At 36.1% G+C, this 15,680-nt stretch overlaps 1 protein-coding gene across 4 annotated transcripts in view; it reads right to left on the bottom strand.

The window, feature by feature from the left end:
* LOC133525836 (inositol-trisphosphate 3-kinase A) overlaps nt 1-15,680 on the bottom strand; it is a 186,034-nt gene that overhangs the window by 51,696 nt on the left and 118,658 nt on the right. The window contains exon 1 of one of the 4 annotated variants that reach the window (XM_061862243.1): nt 6,565-7,482. The exons of the other annotated variants lie outside the window; for them this stretch is intronic. Coding sequence (XP_061718227.1) covers nt 6,565-7,056 — 492 coding nt within the window. The 5' untranslated portion in view covers nt 7,057-7,482. Of the gene's footprint in view, nt 1-6,564; nt 7,483-15,680 lie in introns of those variants that run through there. 4 annotated transcript variants of the gene reach the window in all.

The following is a 15,680-nucleotide window of genomic DNA, read 5'->3' as shown; positions in this document are numbered from 1 at the left end:
CAAGCCACGGAACATCAGGCGCTCCATTCATCCGAAAGCGGCCACCATTCCGTGAAGTTTGCTCTATTTACTACAAATTGTGGAAGTAATTTCTTAATTATAACAACCTATTCCAATTATAATTATTGTATTCGACAGCAAGATTCGGACAATACCCTAAATTACTGTTTTACTGTCACCATTTCGAGAAACGTTCCTAATTAACTGCTTGCCTTTAATTTGACTAACAGTTTCTGTCATTAGTAAGACGTCACCAGTAGCCTATTAAAATACTATTACCAAATGTAATCTTACAAAACCAAGCAGCGACTAGAAGCTAGAAACCTTGTTATTTTTAATACATAGCTTGGTACATAGGACTGCTTTTATATCAGTACAATTTAACCTTTTACTACATGTCGTATCAAAACTGTTTGTTTCAATTTGAACTTTAGCTGTTAATACAGTTGAATATTATAACTACCGTATATGCTCAAAACAATTAATAACCTTAGCTATAACTTGTATTAAGAAGATCACTCTCATACGCACTAATTTACAACATGAACAAAGGTAAAGATGATTATGTAAGACACTCCTTATTTATGAGGACTTTGCCATTTATTCTTTCTTGTATGGCCTCTATTTCAGTTGAGAATTTATGTTAATTAAAAAAAAAAAAACAGATATGAGTAGGTAAACTATGCTGGCGACCCATAAAGGTATTTTTATCTCCGACACCAGAGATCTCTCTTCCCTATTTTGAACCACTTCACGCCAGGATTAAACCACCCTTGGGAATCAGAATATTTCACAAAATAATTAAATTTGTTCCAAAGTTGTAATGGATTACAAAATATCCGTGTCACTTAGACATATAACCACGCCTTTAAGTCGAAAATTGCTTGATCTATAGATTTCGCTACGTAACAAGGAGTATCCCGGAACGTAACCATAACTCCATAACGTGAATGACCCATTTTAATATATTTAATATGTAATGGATTATTGTCTACCCGTGTTTAATTTCTATTTAAAGACGGTGCGCACTGTACAATAACACAATGCGTGAGTGCGTGAAAGCAAATAGAGGTTATTGGCACATCAGGCGACCCGGTAACGGTGCACGTAATGCCTGTGCGCAGGTCAAGCTACTACATCATTGATTAACAAAAAGGCGTACTTAGCTTTGTTTTCGCCTTTTTGGCGTAGTTTTTCAAATTATTATTAAGTGGGATTGACTAAAGTTGATATTTCTATATTTTATGTGTGTAGGATCAGCATCAATAGTAGCGGATCGAGCAAAATGCCAAAAGTACCTGTGTCAACCTCAAGAATTTATACATATAACGTGACTCTACAAGTCCACAGTTCACGTTAAAAAATATCTGCATCAGTTTGTTTTTTAAATAGAGACATATCTCTTTTTTAAAGTTATAAAATCATTCACCAATATCGATGCACTATTTTATGTTATTCTGTACAGTATTAGTCGTATGTATGAGACCTTGTTGCCTAAAAATAAATGTAGTTAATTCATTGACAGGTCGATTAGAGTACAGTCAAGTGTAAAAATATGGGTGTACACATCTTACTCAAAAATATGTCACATAGCATCTTATTCCAGTGTAATAAGAGCATAGTAACATATTTATGAGACGATTCTTTCGATACATATTTTTGCACTTGACTGTACTAACAACCAGGTACGGAAAAAGGATGACAGGTAAATGGTATATTTTTTTAACGCAAATTCTCATCAGCGGCGGTAGCACGGTCACATTTTTGTCGCCTGTCACCATGCCTGACACGTTCTAACAAGTATGTAAGTGAGAACGTGACAGGCTTAGTGACAGGCGATAAAAATGAAATCATGCTGCCACCGGAGTTAGTTTTTTGTCGGCATTAGCTTTAAATTAGCAACCGATATAGCAAAGAGTGTGTAGCCAACCTTAATTCACCGACATGACACCCATCGTAGTGAAAGCGATTATTATCGATCAAGTAAATCGATAAATCGATATCGATAAAAGGCCGGAACGACACACGCAAAAAGCGATTCAATGAAACTATATCGTGTTAAGTGTAATTTATATTACTGACGGAGCCTGATCTATGGGAACATCGGTGACTTTTTGCGTTTCATGTTGTCGGAGAAGTTTCTTGTTAAAATAATGCTTGAGGGTTGCGAAAACAGAGTGGAATTTGGTTGTAATCATTAATCACTTATCGTCGGCAGACAATAAGTTTGTGCCTTATCCATTTTTTACATTTATGAGCAAAATCGTTTTTTAATGATTCCTAAAATAACAAAAAATATGCTCAGTAAGTAATCAGTAAAAAACTAAATATTATTCTACAATATTTTGTCATATGCGCATTTACAAGATAACTCAACACTCCATTATCAGAAAATTATCACAAAAGTTGTGACATATCCAAAACTTTGTAACATGTCATACATTGTACGATTTGTACGTTTAACAATTACTTATCAAAAACGGACATGGCAATCATAAAAATGCTTTTATTTCAGGATTACCACAATATTCAAAATATTTGTATGGTACTATAAATAGTGAACATATGTGCCTAAATGATAAATAAGTTGAATATTACCTAAATTTAAAACTTTTCAAAAGAAAATTTTTTGCTTCTCTTTTCGTTCTCCTGCAAACCAATGTAAGGGTGTATGGCACAAACCTATTCTCACCCGACGTTATGTCTTTAAGCATTATAAGTTTACAAGCATATGCACTAAAAATGTTGGTATTATCAACGTTCGCATAAGTATTTATTAGAAATGACAGTGATGTAAACGCCACCTTAACATTTTTACAAAAGTATGAAAATAAACTGCACTAGCCCTTACGTCAATAAAATTGATTGCTAAATTCCTTTGTCGTCATCAGCATCCAGGCATCCAGTATTCTCCCTTCTCCTTTAAAAAAGTTGAAGATAATAATAATAACTACTTATTGGGAAAGATGACGGTAAGTAGGCACGCTTGATAATTTATACTGTTTACTGTGTTTACGAAAATAATGTAAGTGTTTAAACGTAATACCGTGTTTCGTTAAATAAACCTTTGACCATCTTTTGTTGTCTCGTTTGTTACTTCCTATCTGAGACTAACTATTAAATTAACGCTGGTAGAATGAAAATAAAGTTATACATTAGTACTTTTTATATGTGGGAACCTTTTCAAAGTATGTGAAGATTTAAACCAGATTGCGTCACTTAAATATTCTCATTTTATTGCTTCGATATTATCACATCGTCAAGATGCTGCGGTAAAGATATCGGGCACATAATTAGAGTACCCATAGTAACAACTTTGTTTATGTGAAGTGCGTGGGTGTATTGTTAGTATGAGTTGTTATCACCGTTACTGGTCGGTCTGGCCATTTTAAGCAAATAGTCGAGTTCGGACGGTGGGTAGAAATTATCAGTACGTGCTGGTCACGGCTAGGTGTCGACTTGTATGAATGGCGCGACCAAACATAAACGTTGCTCAATTAAAACTCGTCGAATGACCTTTACTAATAACTTATAGATGAACTCGTTAATTTAAACAAACGAATGACGTCAGAGAACGTGCCATTGACAGTGCGTAGGATTATATTGTTATTGCTCATATAGAAGAAACAAAGTTTAGATACGGATCATGTAGTAATTTTTTTTTATTCTTAATTTTTGTCAATGTACCATTAACATTAAAATTGATTATATTTGGATGAAAAGTTATTATATGTTTTTTAGTTCTTGATTTTTATAAATGTAGTTAAACCAAGTTAAGCGACACTTTCATTAAATGGAACGCCAATAAAAATAACAGCAGCGACTTTCAAAAGCTCATTAGCATATATGAAGGTTGGGTTTTTAATTTACAAAAAAAAGGCAAAAGTTGTATACTCTCACAGTGTTTTTTTTAAATTTCACTGACTAATTATCATGCCCGACCTCATAATGTTGACTGTAAAGAATTGCTCTCTCTTGATGGTAGCAATAGAGAACGATTTGCTTAAACCAGCAAATAAATAGTTTCAGTAAATAAAGTCACCATACCTAAAGTTCACACTTGTGCAGCCAATGGAAAACCATCGTAAAGGTAAAGGCAATAAATATCAAATAATAATCAATCAATCAAAAACGCAAAAAAAGCACCGCTGCAATAAGGTGAACCACCTCGCGTTAGTAAACACAATAACTAAATGACATGTCCACGTGACCGTAACCTCTCTAGTTTTACAAAATCATCTAATTATGATGTTACCGATTTGCTACCTACCCAATGTAACGTCAGAACATTCAAGGACTTACATATAGGTAGACTTATAACAAGTCTACGCATATCATACTGGTCATATCAACCATACATTTACATATCATTATGCCAATATATCATCATAATGAGAAATTAATTTACAGCAGGTACGATTCCACCTTTTTGTCCGAGTCATTTTATTTTATTTTGACTTGATTTCTAATAAGTCGGATCATTACTTTTTGCTGTTTTGATAATCTCAAAAATAAACACCGAATTTATTATAGAAACAGTCTTGTTTTTGTATGTTAAATAAAAGTTTTGCGCTGTTTCTGTGTCTCCCAAGGATATTTGTACGTCAGAAATAAACACGTATAACCTGCCTAATAGGTATATTGTTGCATGGATCTAACCTAGCTCCGGATCTGGAGATGGGGACAAAATTTAGGAACTTATTCCACGGCCACAGATTTAGCGGAAGGAAATCACCTAAATATTTAAATGCGTAAAACCTGTCAGTAGTAAGCGAAAACCACAATAATTCACTGTGTGAATCTAAACTGACAATGCAAATTGATACGGTTTTACCTCGAAATTCAGGGTTGGATTGCTCAACTGTTAGAATCAATCGGAATTTTAACTAACCGCATTCATTCTATCGAACCTTGAGCCTGATAAGAACCTTAAATAACTTTTAGATTAAACAATACTTAAATGCCAATGTTACGAACCTTCTTATGATAAATGGAAATTATGAACCTACAAAACAGTCATAAATAAAACAGTAAAGCAGCATTTTGAATACATGTCTGTTAACTGGAATCATTTGTTGGGAGACTTGGGAGATATAATTGTAATATCACTTAAAAACTAATATTAATAGTATTAACATAATTTATTACTAAAACAAGCTTATGCTCATAAACTAATTAAACCATAATAGAGACAAGAAAGGTATAAAATCGATTGTAGATAAGTAGATTCATCAAACCTACGCAGTAGGTCAAATACATTTCTCACAAAATCCATAACGGTTAAAAAACTTCAAATTAAATACCTTAACGCTCTTTCAAGCTTAAAATCTCCATACTAATAAGACTCGAAATTGGAGCATCGTAACTAATCCTATAAAAACCCTTATCTAAATCCAACGGGCTGTCTGTCCGTCTGTCACAACTTGTAAACCGATTGAGTTGTAATATCGTACCGCAGCCCTACTTTATAATTAATCAAGCCGAGTCATAAACGTCGGACGTCTTTTCAACACTCCGCTAAACATTTATGTATACTGCTTCTTGATTTAATCTTTTATCATATGAAAGAAAACTGTATCGTTGTATAGCTAAAGCCGATATTAGGATGCAACAAAAGTTAATCCTACTACGAACGATGAGGTAGGTGAGGTACATAACTACCAACAATACTTAAATACACGGTAAATTTATTGACTAAGTTATAGTATAGATAACGAACTTACTGGTTGCCTACGATTTATTGTACCTATCTATTAGTAAGTGTAACTTTGATGAGTTTGATGACCCAGAGTTGATAAATGCAATTTATAACTCGTTTTTTTATTAAAAGTAGTCATCTAATAATAGGTATCTATTTCAACTGCGGACAGAAAGTAAATCTGGTTGGCGAAATTTTAAAGATCGTTTCTGACCTTCATTTTTATCATTGGTTTTCACTTTCACCTTGAATCTATTCGGTACCACATATCAAACGAAAGTCATCTTAACAATTAAGATTTATGAATATTCAATCACAGCCGCATTAAATGAAAAACAATTGCAGAGGCTTACACAAAACTAACTCTACATTTGACTATCAAGTAAACTCAAGGAGATAATATTAAATAATAAATATGACAACTTTACGTCTCAAAATTGAAGAGTTCATACACAAAACCATATCTAAATGAATTAAATACGCCTCTCCTGACGTATTTATTTAGTATTAGTTTTGGCGGGTATGGACATTCTGTATTCTCTTACGCAGCCGAAATTAGCATTTGAATGGCTGACGTTAATTATCCATTCTTTTGCATGACGCACGCCATTTGTAGGTTTCCGATATATTTAATACTTGTCACATTATCTAATTCATTTTCATCTTCTGCTAAATATAAATACCTAGTGATTTCGTCATTAGAACTGAACAGTACAGGAGTATAATTTTGAGCAAGCATAATCATTTCATCTTAGTTTTTTCTGTGTTTAACTTATTCCAACACTCCCTTCTTCCTTCATGTTATATTTAGACTAACTAATACAGTCTTTTCCCTTTATTGATAATATATTTTGTACATCATTTACCTTCTGTGGCGGCGGTGGTTCAGGAACATCAGAATCCCACTCAGAGCTAAGATCGTCACTGGAAGCTTCGGCGTAGTCTTCAGACCAGGGCACTTCCAGGAGAGACCGCTTCATCTGGTCGTAGCCAGGAGACAGGGTTTCCGGACCGTATCCTGGAGGCAAGGGGCTGGAAGCACGGCAATCCTCGCAGTTACACGGCTTGAGCCCAAAGGAGTCTTTAGGACAGTCATCGTTCACGTCAGTTTTAGAGTTCCGTCTAGCGTCACGTTTTCTAGCACTGCGCGGTGACAATCTGTTGTTGCACTGTGGCGGTATGTAGTACCTCGATGGCTCCGAGGATCTCCTCCCGTTATCCGGCGTTTCGATCTTTACGGGCGTGAGCAACGATATCTTCTTCGCTAGCGGCTGCCGCTCCTCGCTCGTCTCCTGGCCATCCATGGTGTAGCGAATGATGGGTATGGCGAATGTGAACTGTTCCGTACACTCGGGCATTATGCTAGCACTTCACTGATTTTCGAATTTGGCACGACATTTTAGACACTGGATCGTCACTGTTTTTGCGCGTGGCAGGACGGCGAGCGGCGCGAGCGGCAGCGACGAGCGCGGTGTAGAGACTGCGCGAGAGTGCTTACCACAACTTTAGCTTTGAAGACTCGCGCTGATATCTGTACAGTTCAAAAGATTGGCGGCCTAGGTAATTAATTGCAATCGCAATCAATTTACTAGGAATACTTGCTGCGATTAACTTAAAATAAACAAATTGTAACCAGTATTCCTGTGCGAGACAATGACGACATGCGCTGTTTACGTCAGTAGTCGTTGTGATAATGAGACCTAGTTTTCCTTTACTTTATCCCGGTCAGTTCAGTAGCCAATTAAATACATAATACATTATATGCGAAATGAGACAGTAAACAAAGTAGTTTTCCACTGTGTGTATGACAAGGTTCTACTAATGGGGAATGGACTTTTATATACCTCCTTTTACGTTGTACATAGAGTTAATACTGCAATATAAATATCCAGAACAGACAATACCACTATTGACAGTAGACTCTAATGGCGTTATTAATCAACGCCTGTTAAATCGACATGGCAGTTATAATCGTTCGCTCTTATCCGTCATTTTGACATTCGTGTTTTTTGGAAAGGGGCAAAATTTAGGAAAGGTTTGGTAAATTCTATGAACACAGGGGTAAGTGTAGGAAAATATGTACATAAAGTAATTAGAGCTTACCGCGCATTTAAATATTTAAACTTTGAATTACAAACAACAATTTAAATAATAAAATATAGTACGTATCCGACACAAGCCCAACCCAAGGGTACCATCAATTTTTTTTTACAATGTCATATTTATTCCTAGTGACTGAATTACGCCTGACCGACTTTTACTTGTTCTTTTGCAGTAGGTACTTATAATTTTCTTTGTTATATGTTAACGGCACCAATCATGGGACATTTAAGGGAAAATTAGGAGTATTTTTGATATTTCACTGACATCTGTATAATTTCTACCGCTTTATGCTTTAAAAATTGAATGTCCAATTCGTCCTTTATGTTTTCTATGTATTTAATGAAAGCTACTGCAATTGATTACAATATTATTAACCAATTAAAACTATGGTTTTTTGCTCCAGTTATGGGATGTATGGCGCCATTAATTTTCAAACTAACAAATATCAATGAAAAATTAAACTTAAGCAGCTCTTTGGCTCTTATTTATGGTAAAATGTTACCAGCGATTAAAAACTCATGGTAAAACTTGTTTTACAGGATTTGTCCATACCATCCCATTACTGGTGCCTGTTCCATTATAGGGGTGTTTACTATAACACCAAGTTTGATATTTTACCTTTCTAGATTAAACAGTTTAAAAAACAAGTGACTTGTTTGTGTATGTATTATGGTCGTCATGCAATAATAAAGGAACCCTTCCGTTGCAAAAAATACCTATAGTTCACCCAGCTCTATATGTCGATAGTAATTTATATTGCCTACAGAATAATTTAAATGAGTGTCTTCTAAACTTTATTGCTCATTTTTAAAGTATTACGTAGCATGTAACATGTAACTGACCTAGAATAATATTATATGAAGTGCTATAAACTCAACTCTGCTCGTAACACTTTATCGCAATAAGGTATAAGTGAACACGAGTATAAAACATTAAAAACTAAGACTAATTATAATTAAAGAAGATCGAAAGGATAATGCTAATTTACAACTTGTAGATCTGTTTACTTCTATGTTTTTTTTGTATCGTGCCTATAAATAATTAGGTACAGTCAGCATGAAAAGTAGCGGATCAAATAACGCTTCATAAGTCTCATCTACCTGATTCGAACTTTAAGATAAGTCAAATATTGGAACTAGATACGATATGGATCAGATATGTCAGTGTCAAAAGTGACGTTTCGGGTGAAATCGGGTCGGGTCGATAGAAAATAATTGCAAAAAATGGTTTTTAAAGTCACCATTAAACGTTTCTATATCTTTATTTTTTGATTTATAGGTCTGCAAATAAATTAAAACCACAATTTAAAAATATTTACATATTACAAAATATACCTATACCGCTAACAAGTAATTTTACACAAATAATCCACATATTTTTATGTTAATAGTTTTCTTATTATTCCCTTTTAAGTAGGGCTAAGATGGTCGGCTCTTTATCATTTGTCACCATGCCTGTCACGTTCTAACAAGTATAGTATAGTAGGCATAGTGACAAGTGATAAAAATGGAACCATGCGGCCACCGCAGTTACAGTTACAGTGCTATCACATTTATTCCGGTACAAATAATATATAATATACAACCTACATACACATACAACATAGTTTTGTGTTTCTGCCGGTGAGTAAGGTTGCCAGAGCCCAACGACGGTCGGCAACGCGCATGTAACTTCTCTGGAGATGCAGGCGTCCAAAGGATACGAAGACTGCTTACCATCAGGCGGGCTATATGCTTGTTTGCCACCGACGTAGTATAAAAAATAAAAATAACCTCTGCGCCATTCTGTCGGCGTTGTTAACACATTCAGTGCCGCGATAACGCTGGGATCGGCTACGAGCGTAGCGCAACGAAAACGTTGGCAGTGAAAGTGATATTCTGATCCCGTACAATTATAGGGGAAGGTGACACCTGATAGTTAAGAGAATTAGATTCATTATTTTGGATCAATATATTTAGTTAATTTTAATATCAATTACCGAGGCGACGCGCGCGTTTTCCTCGTTCGAGCGGGCCTCGGCCGAGGCACGTCTACACTGGCCGTCTACACTGTTCGCTCAGTGTGGACCCGGCTATTGACTATCATTTGCCACAAACGTAACGAAATCAAGTAATTACTTCAGAGATAAAAGCAACAATCACTACAATTTAACAAATGCAATTTCACCCCTTGTACGCGGGTGCAACCGGACACCAAACTCTACACTTTACTTTTCATTTTGATACGAGGAAAGGAAACTAGGTACAAATCTAAAAGAACTGCTTTGTGCTATTAACCGTGATCATAACACGCATGGCATCGTTAAACTAGATTGTTCCCAGCCTATTTAACAACAGATATATGTGTATACCTTCTAGGTTACAAACATATTTGTACATTTTAGGGTTCCGTATCTTCGGAGCGCTCAGTATAATTTTCCTATTTTTTGCTTTTCCCTTAACTAAGTTCTGACGGTCGCGTAGGATGTGTGTGTTTTGATTTAATTCAAATATTACGTAACTAAAGTATCAAATTAATGATCTAAGTTATGTGCCGGATAATAACAAGACATCTCCTTAGAAACGAACGTCACTTTAATACTGAAATCGCTTTTAAAATAGGTTTTTTTGTTGTTGTTATATCATTAAAAATTGAAACGAAGACGTTAATTCGAATGTACACTGACATAAGAATGATATCTAAATGTACTTATCCGTACTTACATGTATTGGCGCGATCGAGACGCATGATAACTAAATGAGTCATTTTTGAAATGAGCCGTTTTATTTTTAGTATACGTTCGAATTGGCCTGTAGATCAATGACGCCTGAAAGAGTTCAGTTTTCAACCGACTTCAAGATTTCAAAAGGAGGAGGTTCTCAATTCAGATCTTTTTTTTACTTCGTAATCATTTCTAGAGAGGTATAAAAAAATATATTTGATGGAAAGTATTGTTACGTTTCAAAACGCAGCTATGAATATTTTAATCCCGTTTTGACACTTTCAACGACATTTGTTGGCGGTATTGGGAAACAGCTCTTACGTGCACGATTGCTTATTGCGCCATCTGTTAGAATCGAGGAGTACTCAATCAGGTGAGGTCGGCTGTAATCCTAAGATACACCATGGTAACTACTTAGTTTTGAATATTTCTTCGGGGGATTAAATATATGAGTTTAATTCTTCTAAAATGATAACTTTAAATATAATTAGCCTCTTAAGGTGTCAATTTCTAAATATTGTTTAGGCCCTCGCTTGCACTGTGGGCAGATTATTGCTTTCTTTCCTGTGGCAACCTTCGGACCATAGATGTAGAGTATAAAAAATAAAAGGGCAAAAAGGCTATTGCTGGAACGCGACACGTCACTCGGAAAACAGGCAGCGATGTGAAGATCATCAGCGTTGGATATTTGAGTCAAATCACTGCGGGAAGGCATTCCCTTAAAACAATTCTTACTAGAGAGCGAACGCGTGCACACAAACATGGCGTCTGGTATTTGAGCTTTTTACATAACGCAAATTACAATGATGGTGACTGCAGCCTATGATCCTAAGTCTAAAAGGATAATCCGACTCTAATGCCGGTGTTTGGGTTCCCTGGGTGCGTCTACTCTTTCTTCGGGCACGTGTCGATGCCGCACGCTGCTTTGGCCTTGAACCCGTGGCTCATGGTACTAATCGTGACCTTGGCATGACCGGAGGTCAGCCGTCTGGATGCGCTTCGACGGTTTCGACGCGTGTCACCATGACTTGTGGCTGCTTCCTTTCAACGCCACGTGTTCCACTGTCTTCTGCTTCAGACTCGTGACACAGGTGTGACCTAATCTAATCTTGGTTACTCTCAATACTTTAACTAACTTCACAGTGCAATAGTAGCCTCTTTATAAACTTCAAGTGCATATCTAGTATGGAACAGAATAAACTTTAATTGAGACTGCGCCACTAGTCCGTTACCATTTTGTGTGTGTTAAGTATAGAAAGATAATAATAGTAGTATAAGGTTACCTTTGTATTACCTCTCCGTACTGCTTACTCATTTTCTTTTAATGAATTATACACATTTCAAGCTCAAACAATAGCTTTCTCTCACGCTATACAGCGTGCTGGCGCCCAAATATTACGTAGATTAAGTACATTTCTTTAGAAATCTCACAGACGTGTTGTGTGGCAATATATAGCGTCGAACCTACGAACCCTTAGAAAGACTACAAATAGTCTCTAAAGTGGACTAAACCTGTTACAGTATATACCGTGTTTTTTTTAAAACTTCGTTAAAAGCTGCCAAGCAAGCAAGCTGTAAGGCTGCCATACAGTACCTGCGCTGAAAGGATGTCGTAAAACGCCACCTGTCGGCCACCGGCATGTCATGCGAGTCTAGCAACTCGGAGATCGGACTGGCAAACTGCTGTCAATACGGGTCTTGATAACTGTGAACGCACAGCACCCAGCTTGAAGATCTTGACGCCAAACGTTGGCTCCGAAAAACTCGACCCAAGGCCTTTTACAACTACACATACAACTCATTTGGACAACTCTTCTGTGTTTCGTGCTGCCGGACTCTCAAAATCAAAATTGGATTTGCAAATCACGCTCACGTCATGCGGGTAATATGTAGTTAGCCAAATTTAAAATAGTTATAATATTAATAATAATAAAAGCTTGTAAGGATATCGCCGTCGACGGATACGTCTAGAGGGACATCATGTTCATCATCATATATAGCATTTAATTACTATTTATATAAATAAATAAAAACAAATTGTTGAAAATTAACTATGCCATTTAGTTTCCTTAAATACTCCGAAGTTATCTGACTTTAAAAAAACACGATATATTTTGTCAAAATTCAGTTCTCATGTTGGGATCAAGCGAACTCTTCAAAACGAATAGGCACACGTATAGTGATTTTTTTATTTTCATCAACAATTTGATGAAGAGAAACTACCGATGATCCTATACGACAAAAGAATTGTTTTAATTCTTGAGGATAATAATTGTAATCGATAAGAGGTGCACTATGGTTGTAAATAATTTAAATGGCATTTCTATTTTGTAAAGTTGGTTTTTTTTTATATTTAACTTTATTTGCTTAATGTGTCGTGATGCGAAATGTAAAAAAGTGCCTACACAAATAATTCACTAAACTTAAGATTATTAATGTTGAAATTAAATTTCTGAGCTGAGTCCAAGGAACCCGAGCAACAGCAGCACTCCCACTTGACCGTTTTTAACCATCTGTGTTTTTATTGACCTTTATTGGAGTTACTCACCGCGGCTGCAGTTTTACGGGTTCGTTAACCATAATTTTGTTAATGTCCTATATGAATCACATTCTTTGATCCCACGTGCCTTAGATATGACGAATTAAAAGACAAAAAAAAATTAAGTCGTTAGTAAGGTTTTTAGCTTTTTAGCAGGTATTATAGGCTAGCAAATTGCTAGCTAGTTCTACCGCTGACTGTATTTGCTGATTGGAAACACTGCCTGTTTAAATAAAAGTGTCATATGGTCAATTTTATCTCAAGGCAAAATAAACATCATTACCAGACGACATTGTCAACAATATAAACAAAATCCAGTAGGTAACATTATGTAAAACAAAGAAGGCAACGTAACTGAATTGGTACAGTAGGTATCGTCAGAGTGCATACTGATACACCTATTTTATGTTTGCATTGACAAATGCTTATTGAATAAGTCATTTTTTCCGTTTAATCATTGTTGTATATAGTTTTAAGTATTTTGCAAACAACACCAGCGTATTTTACTAGCCATATGCTATAAATATATGTAAGCTGCAGAACATCGACCAAAAGTAGATGTCTAGCAACTATTTATCTACCGTTATAAGAACGATGCTTCATGAATACCTAATAGAAGCATCTAAATATTGTGGCACGATGGGATTTTCGGGACGAAAAATTCCAGTCGTAGCATATGCACTTAATTTTTTTTTTGACATACTATTTAATATTTTAGTTTTATTCTAAATATTTTATAGGCGATTTACAAGTGTTGCCTGCATTACTCCGTCGTGGCCGACAAGGTGGTGGAGTACGTTCGCCGGAAGACTGGCTACAAGCTGAGGGTGCACCAGCTATGGTCGCGCCACTACGTGCATTTCAGATCGTTTATGAAACGGACTTTTGGCCGAAGGATGTAGTGTTTCGGCGGTTCCTGGGCAACCCGCCGAATCCTACGCCGAGCCAGACAACGCAACGGAACAACGCCTGTTGCCTCGTCGCCCAAATCGAGTGTTTAATTTTGTATTTTGTTATTATTTGCATCGTATTGTCTTTTAGCTTAGTAATACATATTTTCATTTCTTTTGTAGTTTGCCGTGCCTTAGTAGTAAAACTGCAATGCTGTGTAAATAATTTGTATAATATAATAGAATAAAATAATGTATCATTTAATACTTAAACCCTTTTTAGAAAATAGCTCCTTCGATAAATAAATCCGTTTTACGTCAGGAGTAAATTTCAAATTGGTTCCAGAGTTTCAATGTGGTGATGTGAATCTTAAAATGTTAATAATGAATCTTACCTATTTCAATATCATCATCGGACATCGACGTCGGTCACCCAGACATTGCCTTTAAATTACACGGTCAGACATGCTTAGATAAACGTTTAGCATAGGCTTTGTTACGCGACTCAACGGCAACAAATTGACATTTAGTATATTTAATTAGGTTTTTAAAGGGTCGGCAACGCGCATGTAACACCTCTGGAGTTGCAGGCGTCCATAGGCTGCGGTGACTGCTTACCATCAGGCGGGCCGTATGCTTGTTTGCCACCGTCGTGGTATAAAAAAAAAAAAAAAATAATTTGACAATGGTTATGTGTGAAGTTGGCCTCGGGCAGCGTAGATACGACGCAAGAAGACATGAGGAAAATATGTAGATTGTCATAAAAAATAACACTTAGATCATTTAGCGATGGCGCTCTAAGTACAGTGACGCACTGACGGCGCATAATTGTTAGTGCTGGGTCATTCTTAAATTATATGACTGCGGTCAGACTCAACTATTTAGTATAGTTTGACGGAGTTTAGACAAAGAAGAAGTGAGAGAAGAAGGTTAACATATAAATAAATACGTATGTTCTGTCTGTGATAGTGCAGCTCCGTAGCCTCAACTATGGTCCCATCCGGCAGAAAGCACGAAACTTGGGATGCACATAGCTTTTAGGTTTAAAAGAATAAATAGAAATAGAAACACGCCGAGAAGTTATTGTTTCCCTCCCTCCCCCCACTTTTATATCAACATTTTTAGTTTTTATGAATTTTCATGATAGTTTTTTATACATTTTCGAGCTAAGAAGCCGCACTATGAAATAACTTTAACGGAGTTTAGATACGATATGGATTGGATAAGTCAGTGTCAAAAGTGAAATTTTCGTCACTTTTGACAGTGACATATCGGATCCATATGGTGTCTAGACCTAACACTGACATATCCAGTCATTGTCAAAAGTGACGTTTTTGCTTGAAGAAAAGATCTAAAATCGAAACACAATAGATGCAGTCAGCATCAGATCAGACTACGCGTCAATCTACCATTCTCTATCTCTATATGTAGAACAATGGGACTGTAAAAGAAAATGTTGAAGGTATATCCCTATTTGGAAACATATATTCTGACGACCGGTCTGGCCTAGTGGGTGGTGACCCTTCCTATGAAGCCGATGGTCCCGGGTTCAAATTTTAGTAAGGGTATTTATTTGTGTGATCAGCATGAATATTATTTCCTTAGTCATACTTTTGGCACGTTGTCTCATCCGCTACTATTGATGCTGACTATACAATCAATTTGGATAACTTTGAATGCTGGGGTAACATTGACCGGGCCCAAAACTCCTAGAAACTGCGAAACGTGAATAGATACCTATAATAAAAT

This window comes from Cydia pomonella, chromosome 15, assembly GCF_033807575.1.
Source record: "Cydia pomonella isolate Wapato2018A chromosome 15, ilCydPomo1, whole genome shotgun sequence".
Taxonomy (NCBI): Eukaryota; Metazoa; Arthropoda; class Insecta; order Lepidoptera; family Tortricidae; genus Cydia; species Cydia pomonella.
The sequence above is the reverse complement of the archived record's forward strand: the minus strand, read 5'-3'. Positions and strand labels throughout refer to the sequence as shown.